The 18,462-nt window shown below is 37.1% G+C and overlaps 2 protein-coding genes across 3 annotated transcripts; both read left to right on the top strand.

The window, feature by feature from the left end:
- Positions 1 to 2: 2 nt before the first annotated feature.
- Positions 3 to 3,570, top strand: epgn (epithelial mitogen homolog (mouse)). The gene is made up of 6 exons (XM_034236544.1): positions 3 to 115; positions 778 to 1,236; positions 1,480 to 1,608; positions 2,357 to 2,480; positions 2,605 to 2,757; positions 3,189 to 3,570. Exons 2-6 carry the CDS (start codon positions 1,203 to 1,205, stop codon positions 3,241 to 3,243), a joined length of 495 nt encoding a protein of 164 aa, XP_034092435.1. The 5' UTR covers positions 3 to 115; positions 778 to 1,202; the 3' UTR covers positions 3,244 to 3,570.
- Positions 3,571 to 7,751: 4,181 nt separating this feature from the next.
- LOC117560947 (proepiregulin-like) lies at positions 7,752 to 15,213 on the top strand. 2 transcript variants are annotated; one of them, XR_004571267.1, is made up of 6 exons: positions 7,752 to 8,023; positions 12,596 to 12,667; positions 12,901 to 13,027; positions 13,371 to 13,517; positions 14,183 to 14,313; positions 14,396 to 15,213. XR_004571267.1 is itself a non-coding variant. In XM_034238098.1 (5 exons), exons 1-5 carry the CDS (start codon positions 7,990 to 7,992, stop codon positions 14,247 to 14,249), a joined length of 447 nt encoding a protein of 148 aa, XP_034093989.1. In that variant the 5' UTR covers positions 7,752 to 7,989; the 3' UTR covers positions 14,250 to 15,213. The 2 variants fall into 2 exon arrangements, 1 of the variants encoding a protein (XP_034093989.1); XM_034238098.1 differs by having other exon boundaries at positions 14,183 to 15,213.
- Positions 15,214 to 18,462: the final 3,249 nt, after the last annotated feature.

The following is an 18,462-nucleotide window of genomic DNA, read 5'->3' as shown; positions in this document are numbered from 1 at the left end:
CACAGATGCCCTTTTTTGCCATTTTGCCTTTAATGGAGAGTGAACTCTTCAGAAAGAGAAGTTTGACAACACAGATCCTCACCTGGAATCAAACCAGAGACATTGTGAACATGAGGTATTAAATACAAGATCTAATGATTTCTACTTCGGTTCACAGTCATTTTACTGATAGAAGAAATGTTGTGCATCGAAATAAGTCAAAGTAAAGTGAGGCACCATTTAGAAAGGGTTTATACGGTGTAATCAATTACTTTAGTAATATTAATACAAATGTATAGCACTTTATATATTAGGTATGAACATTTAGAAACAACTTCTGGCTTTAATCTATTGGTGTTTGTTCTATCTGAGCTATGTTAATTTGTAACAATACATTCCTTGCTATTGTAAGGAATGATATTTACCGGATTATGTATGTTGAATTTCTCACGTTTATCACTTGAAAAATGGGAATTTATTTTAATAATAAGGCGTAAAGCTTGGCTAGCTGTTTATCCATTAGTGACATTTAAAATAGTACACATTTGGAGATGCAGTACATAAAGTCTTAAGTTTATATTAATGGCGTATGACTGATCTAAAAACATTAGCTGGTGATTTATTTATCATTAGTTAAGGTTATAATTATGGCTCATTAGCCCTCTAAAAAAGGGGTACTGATATTGCAATAAAATAAGAATGACTAAAGACTGGCATTTCAAGAATTCTTCATCCTTAAAACATTTACCATTTAGGTTTATGTCTTATCAATACTTGTTCTCTTCACCTCTCATACAGGAAGCTAGAGGCAGCTATTTTACTTGTGAAAACCTTTGTGTAATCTTCGCTTTGAAGATATTGAGGCGTTCACAACATCTGTCAGGCTTAAAGCAACCACTAAAACCTGCAAAGAAGGCATTTGAGTGAACTATCAACCTGCCAAAGGATTGCGTTGGTTCAACACTTCCAAAGAAGAAACGTCAGTAAAGCTTCTGGGCAGTAACGTGCCCCCGCCAGCAGCATCAAACATTTCCAGCTTTGCCTCTGCATGCAGAGTCGGTGCACATAAAGAAAAGAGTCCTCATTAAAAAAAAAAAAAAATCTTCGGCTCATTGATTGGCGGGTTCAGTGGTTGGGAGGTTGGTATATAAACTCAGAGAACTGTGCTGATCACACAGAGGGAGTTGAGCTGAGAATCAGACATCACACCGACAGAAGACAAGATGGTTACACAGAGACAGAAATACCTGGAGAACGGTAAGGTTCTACTTTAGTCAAGTTTTAAATAACATTATGTTTCATATAAGATACCTTAATCAGAGGAACTTTATTACAATTTGGTGTTTTGGTGATGAAACTAGAATAGCAATATTTCAATTTAAATCACAATTCTGTCATAGATGTGTGATCACACCAGTAAAGGAGTATAAGAATGACAGCATATTAAAAACAAAACTTGATTATAAATCTGAATACATTTTTTTCCCTCCATGTATCCAGCCCTCCTCTCAGCAGTGGCAGTGCTGCTTCTGGCCACAGCAGGACGATGTGAAATGCTGACTGTCACCGTGGAGACCACAGCAACACCTGCTACATTAAACTCCTCTCCCACCACACAGCTCCCCAACAGTAAGTGTCCTCAATGGAGGCAGATGTCTCTCAGCTGTTCTCTTTAAAACTGGTTTACCGGCTTTCTACATATATCTTGTGAACACAAATTGTTAACTTTTTCATATAAGATTTAAATTGCAAACATTTAGAAAGATGTGTGGGGAACAGTAGTCGCTACGGTGGTCCGATTGTGCCACTCGTAATTGCCAAAGATTAACTGGGATTGGTTCCAGCCCCCCAACAACCCTGGAAAGAATAGCTGAGGTATTACAGATAACTGCTTGAGGGAATAATCCATTGATTTATTAACCCATACAATTATAAATAATTGACATGTGTTAAGGTCCTACCTCCTGCTACATGGTAAACAATCACAAGCGATTTAAAATCCTAAATTGTAATAATCTATTCTTAGAAATATTCTTTTACTAATCAAATCAAGAAAGACAAGCCTTTATTTTTATTTATTCTGACTGATTTTTAAACTATTGCTTGATTACCTACCCATTATTAAAGCTCCCCTTTGACTCATTTCTCAGTTAGTCAGTGATGAATTAGTGGCACATATGCAGAAATCTATGTTATAATGTTGGTCATTGATTGATAGTTAAGTCTCTCTCTCTCTCTCTCTCTCTCTCTCTCTCTCTCTATCTCTCTCTCTCTCTCTCTCTCTCTCTCTCTCTCTCTCTCTCTCTCTCTCTCTCTCTCTCTCTCTCTCTCTCTCTCTCTCTCTCTCTCTCTCTCTCTCTCTCTCTCTCTCCTCCAGGCAGCATGGAGAACCCTCCAGCATCACACTCCTCGCAAAGACCATGTCAAAGTCAAAATGAAAACTACTGTGCCAACGGGGGGGTGTGCATGTTACCCCAAGACAGCGACAAGCCCTCCTGCATGTAAGACATTGTATCTCACATACGTTTAACAAAAGGTTCCTATAGGCTTCTCCTCCACATGCACATGTTGGTGCGTGTCGGCTCTGGAATGCACTCACATTATGTTTTTCTCTTTTTTCTGCAGCTGCAAGTTCTCATACACCGGGCAACGCTGCCTCTTCGTCATTTCACCCTCTCACACTCTACTTGAGTTAGAGAAGGTGATCGCCGCCAGTTTTGGGGCCATTCTCATCATCTTTGTTCTGGCCATCATCTTTTACTGCTTTGCTCATAAGAGGTGAGCATCTCTGTCCGTACAATGATGCACTGGTATTAAAGAATAGGGGAATGTAGGATCAGGGGTCAAAGCCTCGAAACATTGGAAATACAAATAAATTATGTTATTAAAAATATAGATTAGATAAAACTTTTGTCATTTGAAACCCCTCCCCCTTAATTCATAAGATTAGGTTGACATTTATCTTGTAAATTCTTGTACAGATTTACCTTTTTTTTTTTCTCTTGAAAAATTATAATAGTCTCTCCCTCACTACAACCATAACCCTAACCCTTTGATTAAATTATGTTTTTAAAAAAAATGTTTCAAATGATTAGCATTGGTGTATCCACAGTAGTTTATATATTGCTTTATATACTTTGTTTAAAATGTTTTGAATTGTTTCCAAGCATAATTAAATGTATACTAATCCAGATCTTTCTTATTTTCAGGTGTAGAAAATCTGCCCCGCTCCTAAAGTCTGCACCGTCTGAGTCGTCAGTGTGAACCCTACCAGCTCATCTGTTTGTCGTCTTCTTCATCGTCACCATCTTTTCAGTTATTTATAAACCATAAACCTGCAGCATTGTAAATTATTCACGAACAATTAAGAGACTTTATGGACCTTTTTTCCCCATTTATTGGACATTTGGTGTGCAAAAAGATGACCACTTTTCAGTAAACTGTTTATTTATTTGTAACATGTTAAGATATCAATCACTTAATTGTCTCGTAAAAGGTGCAGGAAGAACAGATATGACTATTTATTGTAACATAGAAATGTATTTATTGATAGCATTCATTTGAAATGTTTTAATAAATGTAAATAACAAATGTATGTGTTGCTGAAAAGGTGGATTAACACACACACACACACACCATTATTAACGTTTAATTTAAGATGATGGAGATTTAAGCTTAACAAGTATTTTTGAACTTACCATTTTGGAGTATAAAAGATAAACATATATAGAAGTATAAAATAGAAGTGTCCCTAGACTCATTATACCCATATATAGGTACCCAAATATTGAGCCATTGAACAACTATTACAAATGCTGTCTGCTACGGTCCATGTACTACTCCCTTGAATACACATTGATCTAAAGATTAACTTTAGAAGAGTCTTTTTTGTGTTGGTTGTTTTTAGAATACTTCAAAATAAAATATTTAAACAACAAATATTTTTTTCAGTCCAAATTAGGTTGGGTTTTGCAAATGATTATTTTTTTTATTGATTTTTTAAAAACAAGGAACAGTGTACATTAATCAACATATTAAAAATATAAATGTACTCGAATTAGCCAAAATGCTAGTTTTCACCGATAGTCCCTTCGCATGATGGTGATCCTAAAAGCAAGAATGAAAACACCACCACATTGTTATACAAAAAAAAGTACATATTTACAATAGATGACATCACTGAATACAGGTAAGGAGCAAGTCATAATAATAAAGAAAACATTCACAATATGCACTCATACACACACATATCAGTGCTGACACTTGGTTATCAATGAGCTACTTTTTAACACTGTGCTTGAATGAGTAATAGGATGAGGACTCTCTTATAGATTGTGGTATTGAATTCCATTGATGGGATGAAAAGACAGCCTGGCTAAATGCACTTTTCCTAAATGGGATGGTGCAGTCTCCCCTCGCCGCAGTTCTAGTAGCCCTGGTTGAGGTGGGCTTTAGGCTGATGAAGCCAGCCAGAGGAGGAGGAGCCAACCCACGAGTGATCTTGTAAACTAAGCAGACATTTGTGTATACTATGAGATTTTCCCAGTTGAACAGATTATACTTTCTAACAATGTGGCAATAATGATACCGGAATGGCTTTTTGTCTAGTGTTTCGAGAGCTTGTTTATATAATGATTCCAGTGGTTTTAGAGCTGTAGAGTGTGCATTAGGCCAGCTTATCAGACAGTAGTTGATGTGGGAGAGAACCATTGAGTGAAGGTATAGCTTAGCTGCTGCAGTTGATAGGAAGTTTCTAATGTATCTGAAATTTGACAGGTTGAACTTCACTTTATTGCAGACCTTTTTGATGTGGGTTTTCAAACTGAGGTTTGTGTCAATGTGTACTCCTAGGTTGCAACCTCTTCTGCGGTTTTGCCATGAGTAAAAACAACTGTATCATCAGCAGACATTAATACATCACATTGTCCACACACAGAAGGCAGATCATTGATGTACATGCTAAACAGGATTGGGCCCAATACAGAGCCCTGCGGTACTCCAGTTGACAGACATAGCGCACTAGACTTACTGTATGGTTCTCAATTTTAACACATTGGGAGCGGGATGAAAGATACAATTTAAATTGGTTGGTGAATTCTATAGAAACATGTAAGTTGAGCATTTTTTGCAATACGATGATATCCAATCCAATCCAATCCATTTGATTTATATAGCACATTTAAAAACAACAGAGTTGAACAAAGTGCTGTACATCAACAACTGTATAAAAACATAGCAAAAATACAAAAAACAGACAGGACATGAAACAAATGTAATACGAGACAATGAAACCAGATCACGAATAAAACGAATAAATATATCTATATAAACATATACACACATAAACATATGCTCACACATCCATACCAACATCCATACCAACATGCATACATGCCCGCACATTATTTAAATACAGTATTTTTATATTGTAAACTGTATTTAAATAATGTGCGGGCATGTATGCATGTTGGTATGGATGTGTGAGCATATGTTTATGTGTGTATATGTTTATATAGATATATTTATTCGTTTTATGTGGAAATGCACTGCGAGGATTGCTTTTTTTTAAATGTCGTTGTACCTGGTGCGATGACAATAAAGGAATTCTATTCTATCAGAAGCCACCGACTGAAAAAACTCTCCTATATCACGTAAAAACAATACAAAACACTAGTAAGGTAAAAAAAAAAAAAAAACACATTTTACAGCACAAGTGTCACCTGGTCTGTACAGTAAAAGCCAAGGAAAATAAGTGGGTTTTTAAGCGAGATTTAAAAACAGGCAGAGTTGGAGCAAGTCTAACCTGGAGGGGTAATTTGTTCCATAACTTTGGAGCTGCAACAGCAAAGGCTCTGTCTCCCCGCTGCTTTAGGCTCGATTTTGGGACTACCAGAAGGAGTCTGTCAGCAGACCTCAGTGACCGTGTGGGTGTGTATGGTTTTAAAAGATCTGCCAGGTACGGTGGGGCTAAACCGTTCAGGGCCTTGTATGCAAACAGCAACATTTTAAACTGTATTCTAAAATGGACTGGTAGCCAGTGTAAAGAGGCGAGTACAGGCGTAATATGTTCACGCCTGCCTGTCCTTGTAAGGAGGCGTGCAGCAGCATTCTGGACCAGCTGTAGGCGTGACAGGGAAGCCTTGGTCACTCCAATAAAGAGCATTGCAGTAATCCAGTTTAGTGGATATAAAACAATGTATTATCTTCTCAAAGTCATTAAAAGAAAGGAAAGGCTTGACCTTTGCTAAAAGTCTTAGCTGAAAGAAGCTGGATTTGACCACAGAGTTAATCTGTTTGTCTTGTTTAAAATCACGATCAATCCGTACTCCCAGGTTTGTGACAATGGGTTTCACATATGGGACAAGAGAATCCAGCCCAGGCGGGGCATTGGGGCCACCACTGGGTCCAAATATTATGACCTTTGTCTTTTTTTCATTTAATTTAAAAAAGTTCAAGGCCATCCAGGCTCTGATGTCCTGCAGACAGTCAGACAGGTGTTGCTGAGGGTTTGGGTCATTTATTTTCAGGGGCATGTAGATTTGCGAGTCATCTGCATAAAAATGAAATGAGACATGATTAACAGTGTCAAAAGCTTTCCGTAAATCAAGGAACACGGCCCCCACAACCCCACCCCTGTCCATCGATGCCTTAACTTTCACTCTGTGGAGTGATTAGCCCTGAATCCAAATTGCATTGGATGCAGTGGGAAGGAGCTGTTGTTGAGATGATTGATGATCAGTTTTTCAAATACCTTGGATACCATGGGCAAGATATTGATGGGCCCGTAGTTGGATGTCATGAGAGGGTCACCACCTTTGAATAACGGGACCACAACAGCAGGCTTAATCTGACGTTTATTTTCTAGGTTATTCAAAGGAATCATTTGAAATATAAAATATTATAAATAAGTGAAAAATGTACAATCCAGTTTCTCAAAGTCAGAGTTGATTTCTTTACATTTTATTTTATTTTCAATTCAAAGCCCAAATGTATTCAGTATTTTTGAACTTACCATTTTGGAGTATAAAAGATAAACATATATAGAAATATAAAATAGAAGTGTCCCTAGACTCATTATACCCATATATAGGTAGCCAAATATTGAGCCATTGAACAACTATTACAAATGCTGTCTAAGTTTTGTTTAAGTTACATATAAAACTCGATATGTGAGAGGCTGAAAGCAGACTTTTGCATTAAAAATATTAGATTACTTTAAACTCAGCGATTATTATAATAGTTGGTTATTATTTGCATGTTGGTTGACTATCATTACAGCTCTGCATTTGATGGTTCCGTATTATACTACTTCATTGCAATTTGAGTAAGAAATATTATCATTTTTTAAATAGATATTTTTACTCCATATTAATAGATCCAGATGTTAGTGCTACAACAGTGAAGTGCTCAAGGAGTTATTTTGCATTAATATTAACCTTTGATATAATAATTCAACTCAGACAGGGGCTATTATGCTGCAAAAAAACGACTTTAAGTACATTTCTGTTGGTCATTTTCACTTTTACTTAAGTTGCATTTTTAAATGAATGTAAATCCATTATATTATCTCCTTTTACTACTTTTGTGAATGCCTACCTTGTTTCTACCTGTTATATTGCAACCTACGATCTGTTATCGGCCTACAACATACAGTATGATCTGTACATTTCAACAAAAAAGATGAAGTTGCATGGATCTGAAGAAGGGTATCAGTGATCAAATGATGACGAAAGCAGCTCCTCCTTTTTTTGTTTTTAGTAAATCGGTGCCTTCAGGATCCGCTTTTTGAATTGGACGTTTGAGTAGCAAATTATCTAAATTACAGGAGTCTCTCACCACACCCAGACCTCAGGAATGAGCCTATTGGTTTTTTAGTTTATATGTGTCAGGAGAGGCATCGCCTTCCCCCTCTTCCTAAAAGTGTTTGGACAAATTGGAAGCGTCTCTGATCCAGCCTGCTCCACACCTGCGGTGCACCGAGCCTGCTGTCAGCGACCTGTGCGCCTCAACATGGGGAACCCTTCGGCGATCCTCTCAATGATCGGTAACGTTTTTTGTTTTGTTTTTTAACAAGTAATTTTAATTAGTTTGACGCTGATTTGATGTGTGGATTAGGATGACCAGGCTTCAGGTGTGTGCAGTTAAAGGGATCATTGTAACGCAGCGTCACACAAAGCTACATTTAAAGGAGGCTAATAAGAAATGGCAATGAAGCCCCTGATATTATATAAGAAGCAGCTAAGAAGCACACCTTACTGTTATCAATTGCAGTTTGACGCAATGTTACTTTACTTCAGTGTGTGTTATGCTATAGGCTATATTAGGTAAACTACTTCAGATTCAAATTGTACAAATCCAAACCTCTTTAAAATCCCCACTCAGGGTAGATGTGTCCCATGTAGACACACTGAATCAGTAATATATACTTTCACATCAATGCATCAGTATTGATAATCAAGAACATAATAACACTCCTAGGGGACATGTTTTGCCAGCACAACAAGTAACCTGGTATGGAAACCCATTAGAGACAAAATAAAATAAATAAACTAAATGTAAACAACACAATATCATCAGAATCTCCCACATATGTATGTTTTATTTAAATCAAATATAAAATTGGATTATCCTATTTCGTCTTCACATACTCGAATGGGCGGTCTATGACCATATTAAAATAACAATGAACACGTTGTTATTCATTCAATTGTATAAGGTTGTATGTAGCCCATTTTTTCAGAAATAAACATTTTAATATTTAAAGGTGCAATGCGTAATTCCTGCCCACATCCGCCAAATAATTAGGGGGCAGCATTTCCACTCTTCTACTGGGTTCATACAAGGTACATTTACAGTTATTAGTTATTTAAAGAAAAAAGAAAAACACCAGGGTAAGAATATGCAAAGTTGTCTCCAGGTAGGATGTAAATCATTCTCTGTAAGCCTCTGAGGAGCAGCGCTGTACAGACCTAACTTTTACACTATATTTTGTAAACTGCAGTTACTAAGAAGATCAATACCTACGAAACATACTTATATTAGGGTCCATCCTGCTGTGTAATGAATATTTTGACAATCATTTAAAGTTTTTCTATTGCCATTTATGTGAAATTAAGGAGACATTTAACTTCTAATGAAAATATATCTGAAAAGTGTGTCCACTTCTCTAAAATGCAGCTAATGTCAATTTGAAAGAATCTCTCAAGGAATAATAATGTCTTCCCCTTTGCATCAAATCTTTAATGAGATAAAGATACTGCAGCAGTTTGAATTTTGCGTAGTGAGTATTCTAGGTTAGATTTAATTAGTAAATTATAAATAATTAGGATTATTTGTTAAATTAGGCAATATGATGAGTTATCACCAAATCGAAGGCCTGTTTCCTGAGTTTTATGTTATTTCAGTAATCAGAAATGGAGTGGACGTTTTTTTGGAGTACGTTGAACGTCTTTGCCACATACCTGTGATAAAGAGCTGACGCACAAGCTGAGCTCAGAGCCTGAGTGATGCTAACGGATGTTGGCAATCAAACCGGGAATGGAAGATTTATTATAGCGGTCTGAATAAATCTGTCATATGCTTGTTGTTTGGGCTCATTTTTGTCCATAAAACTTATATTACAACTGGCTTATATAAACTGATGCGTACCCAGGAGTACAGAGAACCTTTGTTTAAGTAAATGCACCAATTCTAAATACTCAATTACAATAACTACATTTAAAATTCAACTTAGACCATCAAAATGTATTTGAATAATCAGGAAACATATTCTTTCTGCAGATAAAATGTCCTTTGTGTCCCTCTTTTAAGTTATAGTTAAATTAAAAGTGTTACAAAACAAATCAGAGGGGTCATGAGATAATTTGTCGAAGAGCCATGAAGAACATAAAGACATACAGTTTGTCTCCTTTTTTTCCTTCTTCTTCTAACAACAACATTCTGCTGCATACATTTGTATTCATGCTTTTGCCTTTTTGTAATATATTGAATACTTAATTTGGGCATTGTGCTGATATAAAACATTTATCAAATCAAGTTTTATTTATAAAGCACATTTAAAAGCGATTTTTGGTCGAGCCAAAGTGCTGTACATGTAATAAAAACACATTACTACAATCACAATAAAAGACAATAAATTACAACAGCTATATAAAAAACACAGGGAAAAGTCAGGAGTTGTGCTCCGCTCTGACTAGAAGGCCAGGGAGAAGAAGTGAGTCTTAAGAGTAGATTTCAAACCCCCTAGGGTCTGGGCCGACCTCACATGGAGGGGCAGAGTGTTCAGAGCCTAGGGCCCGCTGCTGCGAAAGCTCGATGCCCTCGGGTTTTGAGCCTGGTCTTGGGCACGATCAGCAGCAGCTGATCAGGTCAGCAGACCTTAATGCTCTGGCTGGGGTGTGGCGATGGAGGAGTTTGGCTATATAAGCCGGAGCCAGCCCATTTAGTGCTTTAAAAACAAATAAAAGAAGTTTAAAATCAATACGGAACCGAATTGGAAGCCAGTGTAATGAGGCCAGAATTGGGGTGATGTGGTCACGTTTTTTGTGGCCAGTCAGTAGACGTGCAGCTGCGTTCTGGACTAGCTGCAGGCGTCTAATTGAGGCCTGGTCCATACCCACGTATATAGCGTTGCAGTAGTCCAGTCTTGAGGTTACGAAGGCGTTAATAACCCTTTCTAAGTTTTTAAAAGATAAATACGACTTGGTTTTGGCCAATAGTCTTATTTTAAAATAGCAGGATTTGACTACGGTGCTGACCTGCTTATCAAATTTAAAGGTGCTAGTGAAGGTCACTCCAAGGTTCGTGATAGAGGAGAGGATGTTATTATTGAGAGAGCCCAGAATATCAACCGGAGAGGCTGGCGGTTGGGGTCCAAAAAAGATGACCTCAGTCTTGCTCTCGTTGAGGTTGAGAAAGTTTTTACTCAGCCAGGATTTTATCTCTGTTAAGCAGTCCATCAATAGCTGTAGTGAGTGTTTGACATTTGCTTTGAGAGGCAGATAGATCTGTACATCGTTTAACCACTGAGACGTTTAGAGATTAAATCTGCTACTCACAACTCACAGACATCTGGAAGGGGTCCCAACTAGACACTATACTTATTGGTAAGGATTCACAAGCCAAACTAGTTGTGAATGGCAAAATAACATTAACTGTAGTGGTAAAACATATAAAGTGAAGTAAAAATAGAATATTTTCCTCTGAGAATACTGAATAAAGTACCACACATTTGAGGTTGAGTGTGTCAATGTCTCAATACATGTACACTGCAAGTCCTTACAGGATAATTGTAAAAATGTGTCATTTGGAAGTTTTTTGCGTCTAATAAACTTGAGTTTTTATGATAAACCAGTTATCCATCATGATAAGAGTAGTTTGTCTGCCCTGATAATCTTCCTTCTGTATAAAGTAAGCTTGTTGTGACACTGTCCACTTTACCCTGTATTCATTTACATTTTTATCATCCAGTTCTGTGTTGCATATTATACTTTTCACAAAGTCAGAAGAGTCCAAATCCAACTGCTGTGCAAAATACTTTTTAAAAAGTGAAAATTCTGTCCAAATGAATGCGGTAAGGTCAGAAGGGGGTCATGGTCACATTGGCTCTGGCAAGATTAGAGTGAGTCATCATTAATGATGTTAATGTGCTGATCAGACAGTGACTAAACAATAATAGGCAAAAGTTCCCTAAGTTCTTTCCTCTAATCATCCGAATCAGAAACACCCAACAACCGGGCTGAAAATATCTGTGCATCCATAACAACAGACAGAAACCCAGAGAGGGCCGGCTTTTATAGCGAGTTTATCCAGATTCAGGTTCCAGGTTCAAGTTTTCTCTCCTGCCTGCAGGAATGTGGGCGTTCTACAGATTCAGCACATTAACAGTTGTGCAGGCTGCTACAGGCATGTGGGGCTGGGCACCATGAGCCACACCGCATCAAATCATCATCATGCTCTAGCTAGGCAGGAAATCTGTTTATTCTCTGCAAAAAAACATTTTCCTTACAGTTTTTACTTCTGATTTTAGTCTTGCAAGTTTTGTAAAACAGTTAACAAAAATGTAAATCAATTTGGGGTGTTGGCGATTCATAATTAATATAACAATCCCCCTTCTAATGTACAATGTCATATTTCAAAAGCACATTTATTTTGCATGTAATATTTCATTTATTTCAATCAAGTTCTCAGTTTAAATGTCGAATGAAAGTCATTTATAATGAAAAGTCAAGTAGAAGTCACATTAAAAGTTTTCATGTGGGAGAACATGTTTTAGGTTATATTTTGTTTTCCTTATCTTAAATAAATGAATAAATACACTGAAAAACCTGAAATGTTGACTTTAATTAAATGTATTATGTCAACAAACTTCACATAACTGTATTAGGTGAGTTGAAAGCAATAATATTAAGTTGAATCTAATATTTTTTTTATTTAAACCTAATATATTTGCTGAAATATGTCGACATAATACATTTAATTAAAGTCAACATTTCAGTTTTTCAATGTAAGAATGTCAACTGTGATGTCAAATATCAAATATGAAAACCAGCTTAATGTCAACCATGCAGCTTGTATTAAGGGATCTTAAATGAGACAAATATTCTCTGTTCAACAGGTGTCATGCTGCTCTGGCCAAATGTCTCCTCCAGACTGCAGACTGCAGACCTGAGCACCTCTCTATCTGCAGGTATTTGCCTGGACAAAATCACTTTAACTTTCAAAAATAAGATATTGTGTGAGGATGAATCATTAGGGCATTGTCAGAAATCAGGATGTGCTGCTTTTCTCTGAATTATGGTAAAGATCTATGAGTTTTGGTCTCTTGATAAGAGGTTTTATTTTGCGGCCTAGTTATGAAGATCAGGTCTGTATGTTGTATCTCAAGAATAATGCATTGAATTAGCTGTCTTGGTTTTTCAGGACAGAGAGAAGAGCGCCCTCATGTGGTGAAACGATCAACACAGAATTGCGGCAGTACGTTTGACAGCTTCTGCATGAACCATGGCCAGTGCATGCTGCTGGTGGACATGAACGGACAACACTGCCAGTACGTGTGTGTGTGTGTGTGTGTGTGTGTGGTGTGTGTGTGTGTGTGTGTGTGTGTGTGTGTGTGTGTGTGTGTGTGTGTGTGTGTGGTGTGTGTGTGTGTGTGTGTGGTGTGTGTGTGTGTGTGTGTGTGTGTGTGTGTGGTGTGTGTGTGTGTGTGTGTGTGTGTGTGTGTGTGTGTGTGTGTGTGTGTGTGTGTGGTGTGTGTGTGTGTGTGTGTGTGTGTGTGTGTGTGTGTGTGTGTGTGTGTGTGTGTGTGTGTGTGTGTGTGTGTGTGTGTGTGTGTGTGTGTGTGTGTGTGTGTGTTTTAATTTTCAGCTATAACCGTTATTTTTGTGTTGCAGGTGTGAGACAGGCTTCTACGGCCCAAGGTGTAGCAAAGTGGAGTTTGTGGTTAAAGGATTAGGGGAAGATCAGATAGTTGTCATCATTTTCTGTGTGAGTCTGCTGATTATAGGTCTGGCTGGAGTACTGTACTTCTTCTGCAAATGGTAAGGCTTTGCTCTGTAAATGTGGGTTTTGTGTATGTCTGTGTTCCTGGATTTGATGTCATAAATGATCAGAAACCAGTGTTTATGCTGCAGCATCACAGCTTCCATTAAAGTAGCATTCATGTCTAGATTTCTCAAAACACCACAGTTTTGTGTGCAACTCATAATTGAAATAATGATGTATTGAATTGTTTGTTCACTCTCACAGCTTACATAGCGTCTTCATCAGCTTCAACAAGCAGCTTTCTTCAGTAAAACAGCCCTAAATAATACCTTACAATACCTGACCAGCAGGGACACAGTTAGTTGTCTATTTTGTGGTAGTTCATACTCCTACTCTGCTTAGGTTTTTAAGCAAATATCGTCCTTTTTTTCACGAATTACAAAAAGATGAATTTAAACTGTCATCATGTCTAACCACCAGCACCTACAGGTGTAGCCCGTTTCAAATCATGCCTCATGGTCTAAAGGCAGGCCCTAGAATCCTGAGGGATGGGCAAATACACAACAAGCTTATTTTTTTACATTTGAAAGATAGTTCTTAAGACATTTCATCATGTTCCCCTGCTCTTTTTTGTGGATTTTGGAATTCAAACTAAAAGATCTGGTTAGCAACTTTTTTTTTAGATTAAATAAATGATGTTCTGTGCTTTTTTTTGTAACAGGTATAAGAAAAACAAATGTGGACGTCGACAGAAGCAGCAAGGTTACAAAGGAGTCCAGATAGCTTAGAGTCCTCTCACACACACACACACACACACACACACACACACACACACACACACACACACACACACACACACACACACACACACACACACACACACACACACACACACACACCACACACACACACACACCACACACACACACCACACCCGCCAGAAAAGGCAAACCAGTATATTCCCAGTTTCCTAAAATAACATTTGAACACACCTCTGTGTCCTGGTGATCTCACACCAGCAGGTATACAGGATGTCACTTCATAAAGCCTGTAAATCGGCACAAAGAGATGAAAAATGTGTAATAGCTTTTGTTTAGAGCTGCACCTGTTCTAGTGTTACAGTCCCGGCTGCCCTAATGTTTGAAACATGAATGGTGAAGCGCACAAAGACCGTTTCAGTTGGTGACAATGGATAAATCATGACCCAAATTTGAAAAAAATATGCCTGAACACATTTTAGGCATAATGCAACATACAGTAATTTCTGAACACTTGTCCAGGGTCTGTGCTTCTATGGCAACAACCCATTGTTTAACTGACTAATGAACATACAAATAATCATTGCCATTAAAGATTAAGCTGTAGCATCTTTACACCAAGCCCTATGTGTTAGCAGTCACTGTGAGATATGTTTTTAAGATTATCATTTTTTGATAATGCTGTCTTAACCATCTAGCTGCCTTCTGTCTGCTGATTATTTTCTACAGTAAAGTTCTTCACAGTTCTACCATTTCTGCAATGTTATGCTCATATGTATGGTTTTTCTGTCTTCTGTTGTCACGATGAATATATAAATTTAACAAAAACTGTAATTAAACTAATATTTCTATGTTTTATTATATGAAATGTGCTAAGTGAGAAAGAATTTAGATAATTTATTATAAAGTATTAATGTGTAAAATGGTTTCTTGTCTTGTTTTGGAAGCTCTGTTACAAAAATAAACTATTTGACTTTGGTCTCACTTCACATGACATTCTTGTCTGAAGGGTTAAGAGTCTTCACATTTTTCTCACGTATGTATACAGTTTTCACATTGTTCTCCTTTGTGATCAATCATTCCTCTTTTCTTTTGTATATTACATTTTTAAATTGCAGTATCAGCTCTAATTTTACCAGAAAAACATGTTTAATAAAATAAAAACTAAAGCAAAAACATTTCACATTTCCAGCTGACTGTATTTAAATATAAAAAAAAATAAAAAAAGTGTTTTTGCTTTTATTAGTAAAAGTTAATCAGATAAGTAAAATAACTTTCCTAATGTAGGATGCTCCGAGATGGAATCAGAGTCTTGTACTCTAGTCTAGATCTCTAATAAATCAAATCAAAGTCCATTTGTATCGCCCAATATCACAACTCGTTTGTCTCAGTGGGCTTTATAGGTTAAGCAAACAATACAGTTACAGTGAAATGAAAAGACAAGATAGTGTGTAAAATACAAATAGAAATAAAACAAAGTAAAATAACATACAACCAAAGAGAATAGAAATACTTAAAACAATAACATAAAGCACTATAAAATTTAAATAAATACCATAAAATGCCAGCTCTAACTGAAGGTCTCCAACTCACTCTTAAAAGTTTGGACACTCTGCTTCAGGAACTCCAGAGAAAGGGAGCTTGGTCGGTCAACGCTCTGAGTCCTGATCTGTTTTTTTAACAATCTAATAAAGAGCTCAGTAACCTAAAGGCTTCTAAACACCTACTCACATTATGACAGGTGTAATTAATTAAATTAACAACAGCTGCTTTTGATTGACAGTTTCGATGACCAGCCATTGTTGAAACATTACCAGTTGCACCTGTAATGTTCCTGCTCAAAGTGTATAGGGAAAAAGAGAAGAGTAGAAAACGGAAGCACCTAAGATACTGCAGTGGAGACACACAGAAAGCAGTGATCAAGGTAAGTCACTAGAAAATCAGTAGAAGTTTGGAGAGACATATTTCATATACAAGGGACCCCCCTGTGGCCCCCCTCCAAAAATAAAAAAGGTTGCAATATTACAATTTATTGGATAAATAAAATCAGAGACCCGGATGTACAATGGAGATTAAACTGTTCATTACCTTATAAAAGCAAATACTGTTTATGCTTTTTTATAAAATTATCACTTAAAGTTACTAAAACAAATACTCTAAATGAAAAAAACGACTGAAACAAAGTTCTGTAACTTAAATGTACTAAAACAAATACCTTTACAAAAACAAATACCAATTACTGTATTTTATGTTTATTTTACACAATTAATTTATACTGTCTTTGTCTTTTTAACCCACTTTTATTCTGCCCCTCTCATGAAATAACTGGCCCCAGCCTGGCCCCCCTAAAATTGGTCTAGAACTGCCACTGGCTATTTCCTTTTCCATCGATTGATTCTCATCTGATCTTGTGAAAGTTATTGCATCAAACCAAATTCGTATTATTATATAACTATTTTTGTTAACTAAATCTGACTTTAGGGTTTGAAGGTTACCCTGCACTTAAAATAATGCTATGAAATAGCATTATTTTTCTTCAAGTTGTATTTTGTTGGACAAACGCACTTATTGTAAGTCGCTTTGGATAAAAGCGTCAGCTAAATGCAATGTAATGTAAAAATAGCTACGTTTGTATGTCCTGGATGCAGGGTTGAGCTAATCTGTAACTGCTTCAACACTATTCTCTTACTCATCAGTGCTTCGCCCCGAGTCAATGAGCTGTCTTGAATGTTCTTTAGCAGTGAGCACACATAAACTTGAACTCTCTTAACATAACTTAAGACATACTTAAAAACACATAAGCATTAAGTTACACACACAAAGGCCCAAACAAACCCATTAAGTGGCCCTCATTTTATTCTAAATAAAGAACCTGTGCAGCAACATATCCGAAATTCAAGAATAGCTATGCTAATATCTACTGTGCTCATTCTGTGTAACAGTTATTACCTAATTATTGCATACGCAATAGTAGTTGGCTCATTGCAGTGAGTAATCTGGTTGCCGGAAGCCCGTAAAGCTGCAACCTTGTGTGTCATTTAAGAAGACAAAAACGTCCACGTGTACCATGTACATATTTTTGCAGCTCAAATATGGCTCTAATATTTAACTGTAGCCTCTGCTTCTAGGGGTGGTAATGTTGGTCTCTTGTGTCACCCCTGAAGTATCTCGACTGCTATTGGATAAATTGCCATGAAACACAGACATTCATAATCCCCAGAGCAGGAACACTCAAGACTGCCTTTTCCTCTGGTGCTTCTGCCATAACTTTTCACTTATTCAGTGAAACGTCTTAAAATGAATCGGCTCACACTTTAGTACAGGTATTCATGATTCTGAGAGGATGAATCATAGTGACCACTCTAATTGTAGTAACTTTGGTGATCCCCTGATTTTCGAACACCATACCAACATTAACATTTCTTCCCCAATGATTTGATTTGACATCAGCCTCTGTTCTACTTTGTGATTGCTAATTAGCAAATATTAGCATGCGTAAAATGGTGAACCTGCCACATATCAGCTTGTTAGCATGTTGATAAGTATTAGGCTCAACAAAAAGATTGAGAAAGTTCCACATTTATATCGCTACAAAAATAGATCAACAGAATCTGCATTCATCAGGATAAAATACAGCTGTCACCGAAAAGGCGTTTCGCAAACTGATACAGATGATACAAAGCATTAAAATAACATTAAAATACTAATCTAAGGAAGGGTTGAGACCAAACAGACGTTTAATTCTGACAGATTCAAACCTGTAACTGTTTTGTTACAATGCATGATTCAAACTTATCCAAATAGAAACGATTGTATCTGTGTGTCTGCGTGGAGTTTAGTTTTCCTCCTTCATTAGTTAAGTAGCAGTGTGTTTACAATGGCGGCTATTATGAGGTACTTCTCTCCTGGCCTGTGTCACACTTTCCACACGTTCATATCACATATCCCCAATGCCATCACACATAATCCAAACAATTCAATTCCAAAGCCTTCATAAACAAAACCAGTAAGGAGCTTCTGGTCGTTGTTGAAGGTTCCCAGCATTCCTGGCAGGTTTGTATTGGATCGCACCAGAGCTGGAGGATGGGTCATGCTCTGAGTGCAGACACAACAACATAACCAACACACCCATCTGTGCAGCATCCCCACCCAAGCCTTAAGGTCTCCTCTTGGTTACAGTGTACTAAAATAGTAACATCATTTAATCAGACCACACACACACACACACACACACACACACACA

This window comes from Gymnodraco acuticeps, unplaced genomic scaffold (assembly GCF_902827175.1).
Source record: "Gymnodraco acuticeps unplaced genomic scaffold, fGymAcu1.1, whole genome shotgun sequence".
Classification (NCBI taxonomy): Eukaryota; Metazoa; Chordata; class Actinopteri; order Perciformes; family Bathydraconidae; genus Gymnodraco; species Gymnodraco acuticeps.
This window is presented reverse-complemented; position numbering and strand designations above follow the sequence as displayed.

Bases quoted from the DNA above. Each gene is read 5' to 3' on its own strand.
- epgn (XM_034236544.1), top strand. From the start codon at position 1,203: ATGGTTACACAGAGACAGAAATACCTGGAGAACG. The intron at 1,609-2,356 runs GTAAGTGTCCTC...TCTCTCCTCCAG, and splicing joins CACCACACAGCTCCCCAACA to GCAGCATGGAGAACCCTCCA. The intron at 2,758-3,188 runs GTGAGCATCTCT...TCTTATTTTCAG, and splicing joins TACTGCTTTGCTCATAAGAG to GTGTAGAAAATCTGCCCCGC.
- LOC117560947 (XM_034238098.1), top strand. From the start codon at position 7,990: ATGGGGAACCCTTCGGCGATCCTCTCAATGATCG. The intron at 13,028-13,370 runs GTACGTGTGTGT...TTTGTGTTGCAG, and splicing joins ATGAACGGACAACACTGCCA to GTGTGAGACAGGCTTCTACG. The intron at 13,518-14,182 runs GTAAGGCTTTGC...TTTTTGTAACAG, and splicing joins CTGTACTTCTTCTGCAAATG to GTATAAGAAAAACAAATGTG.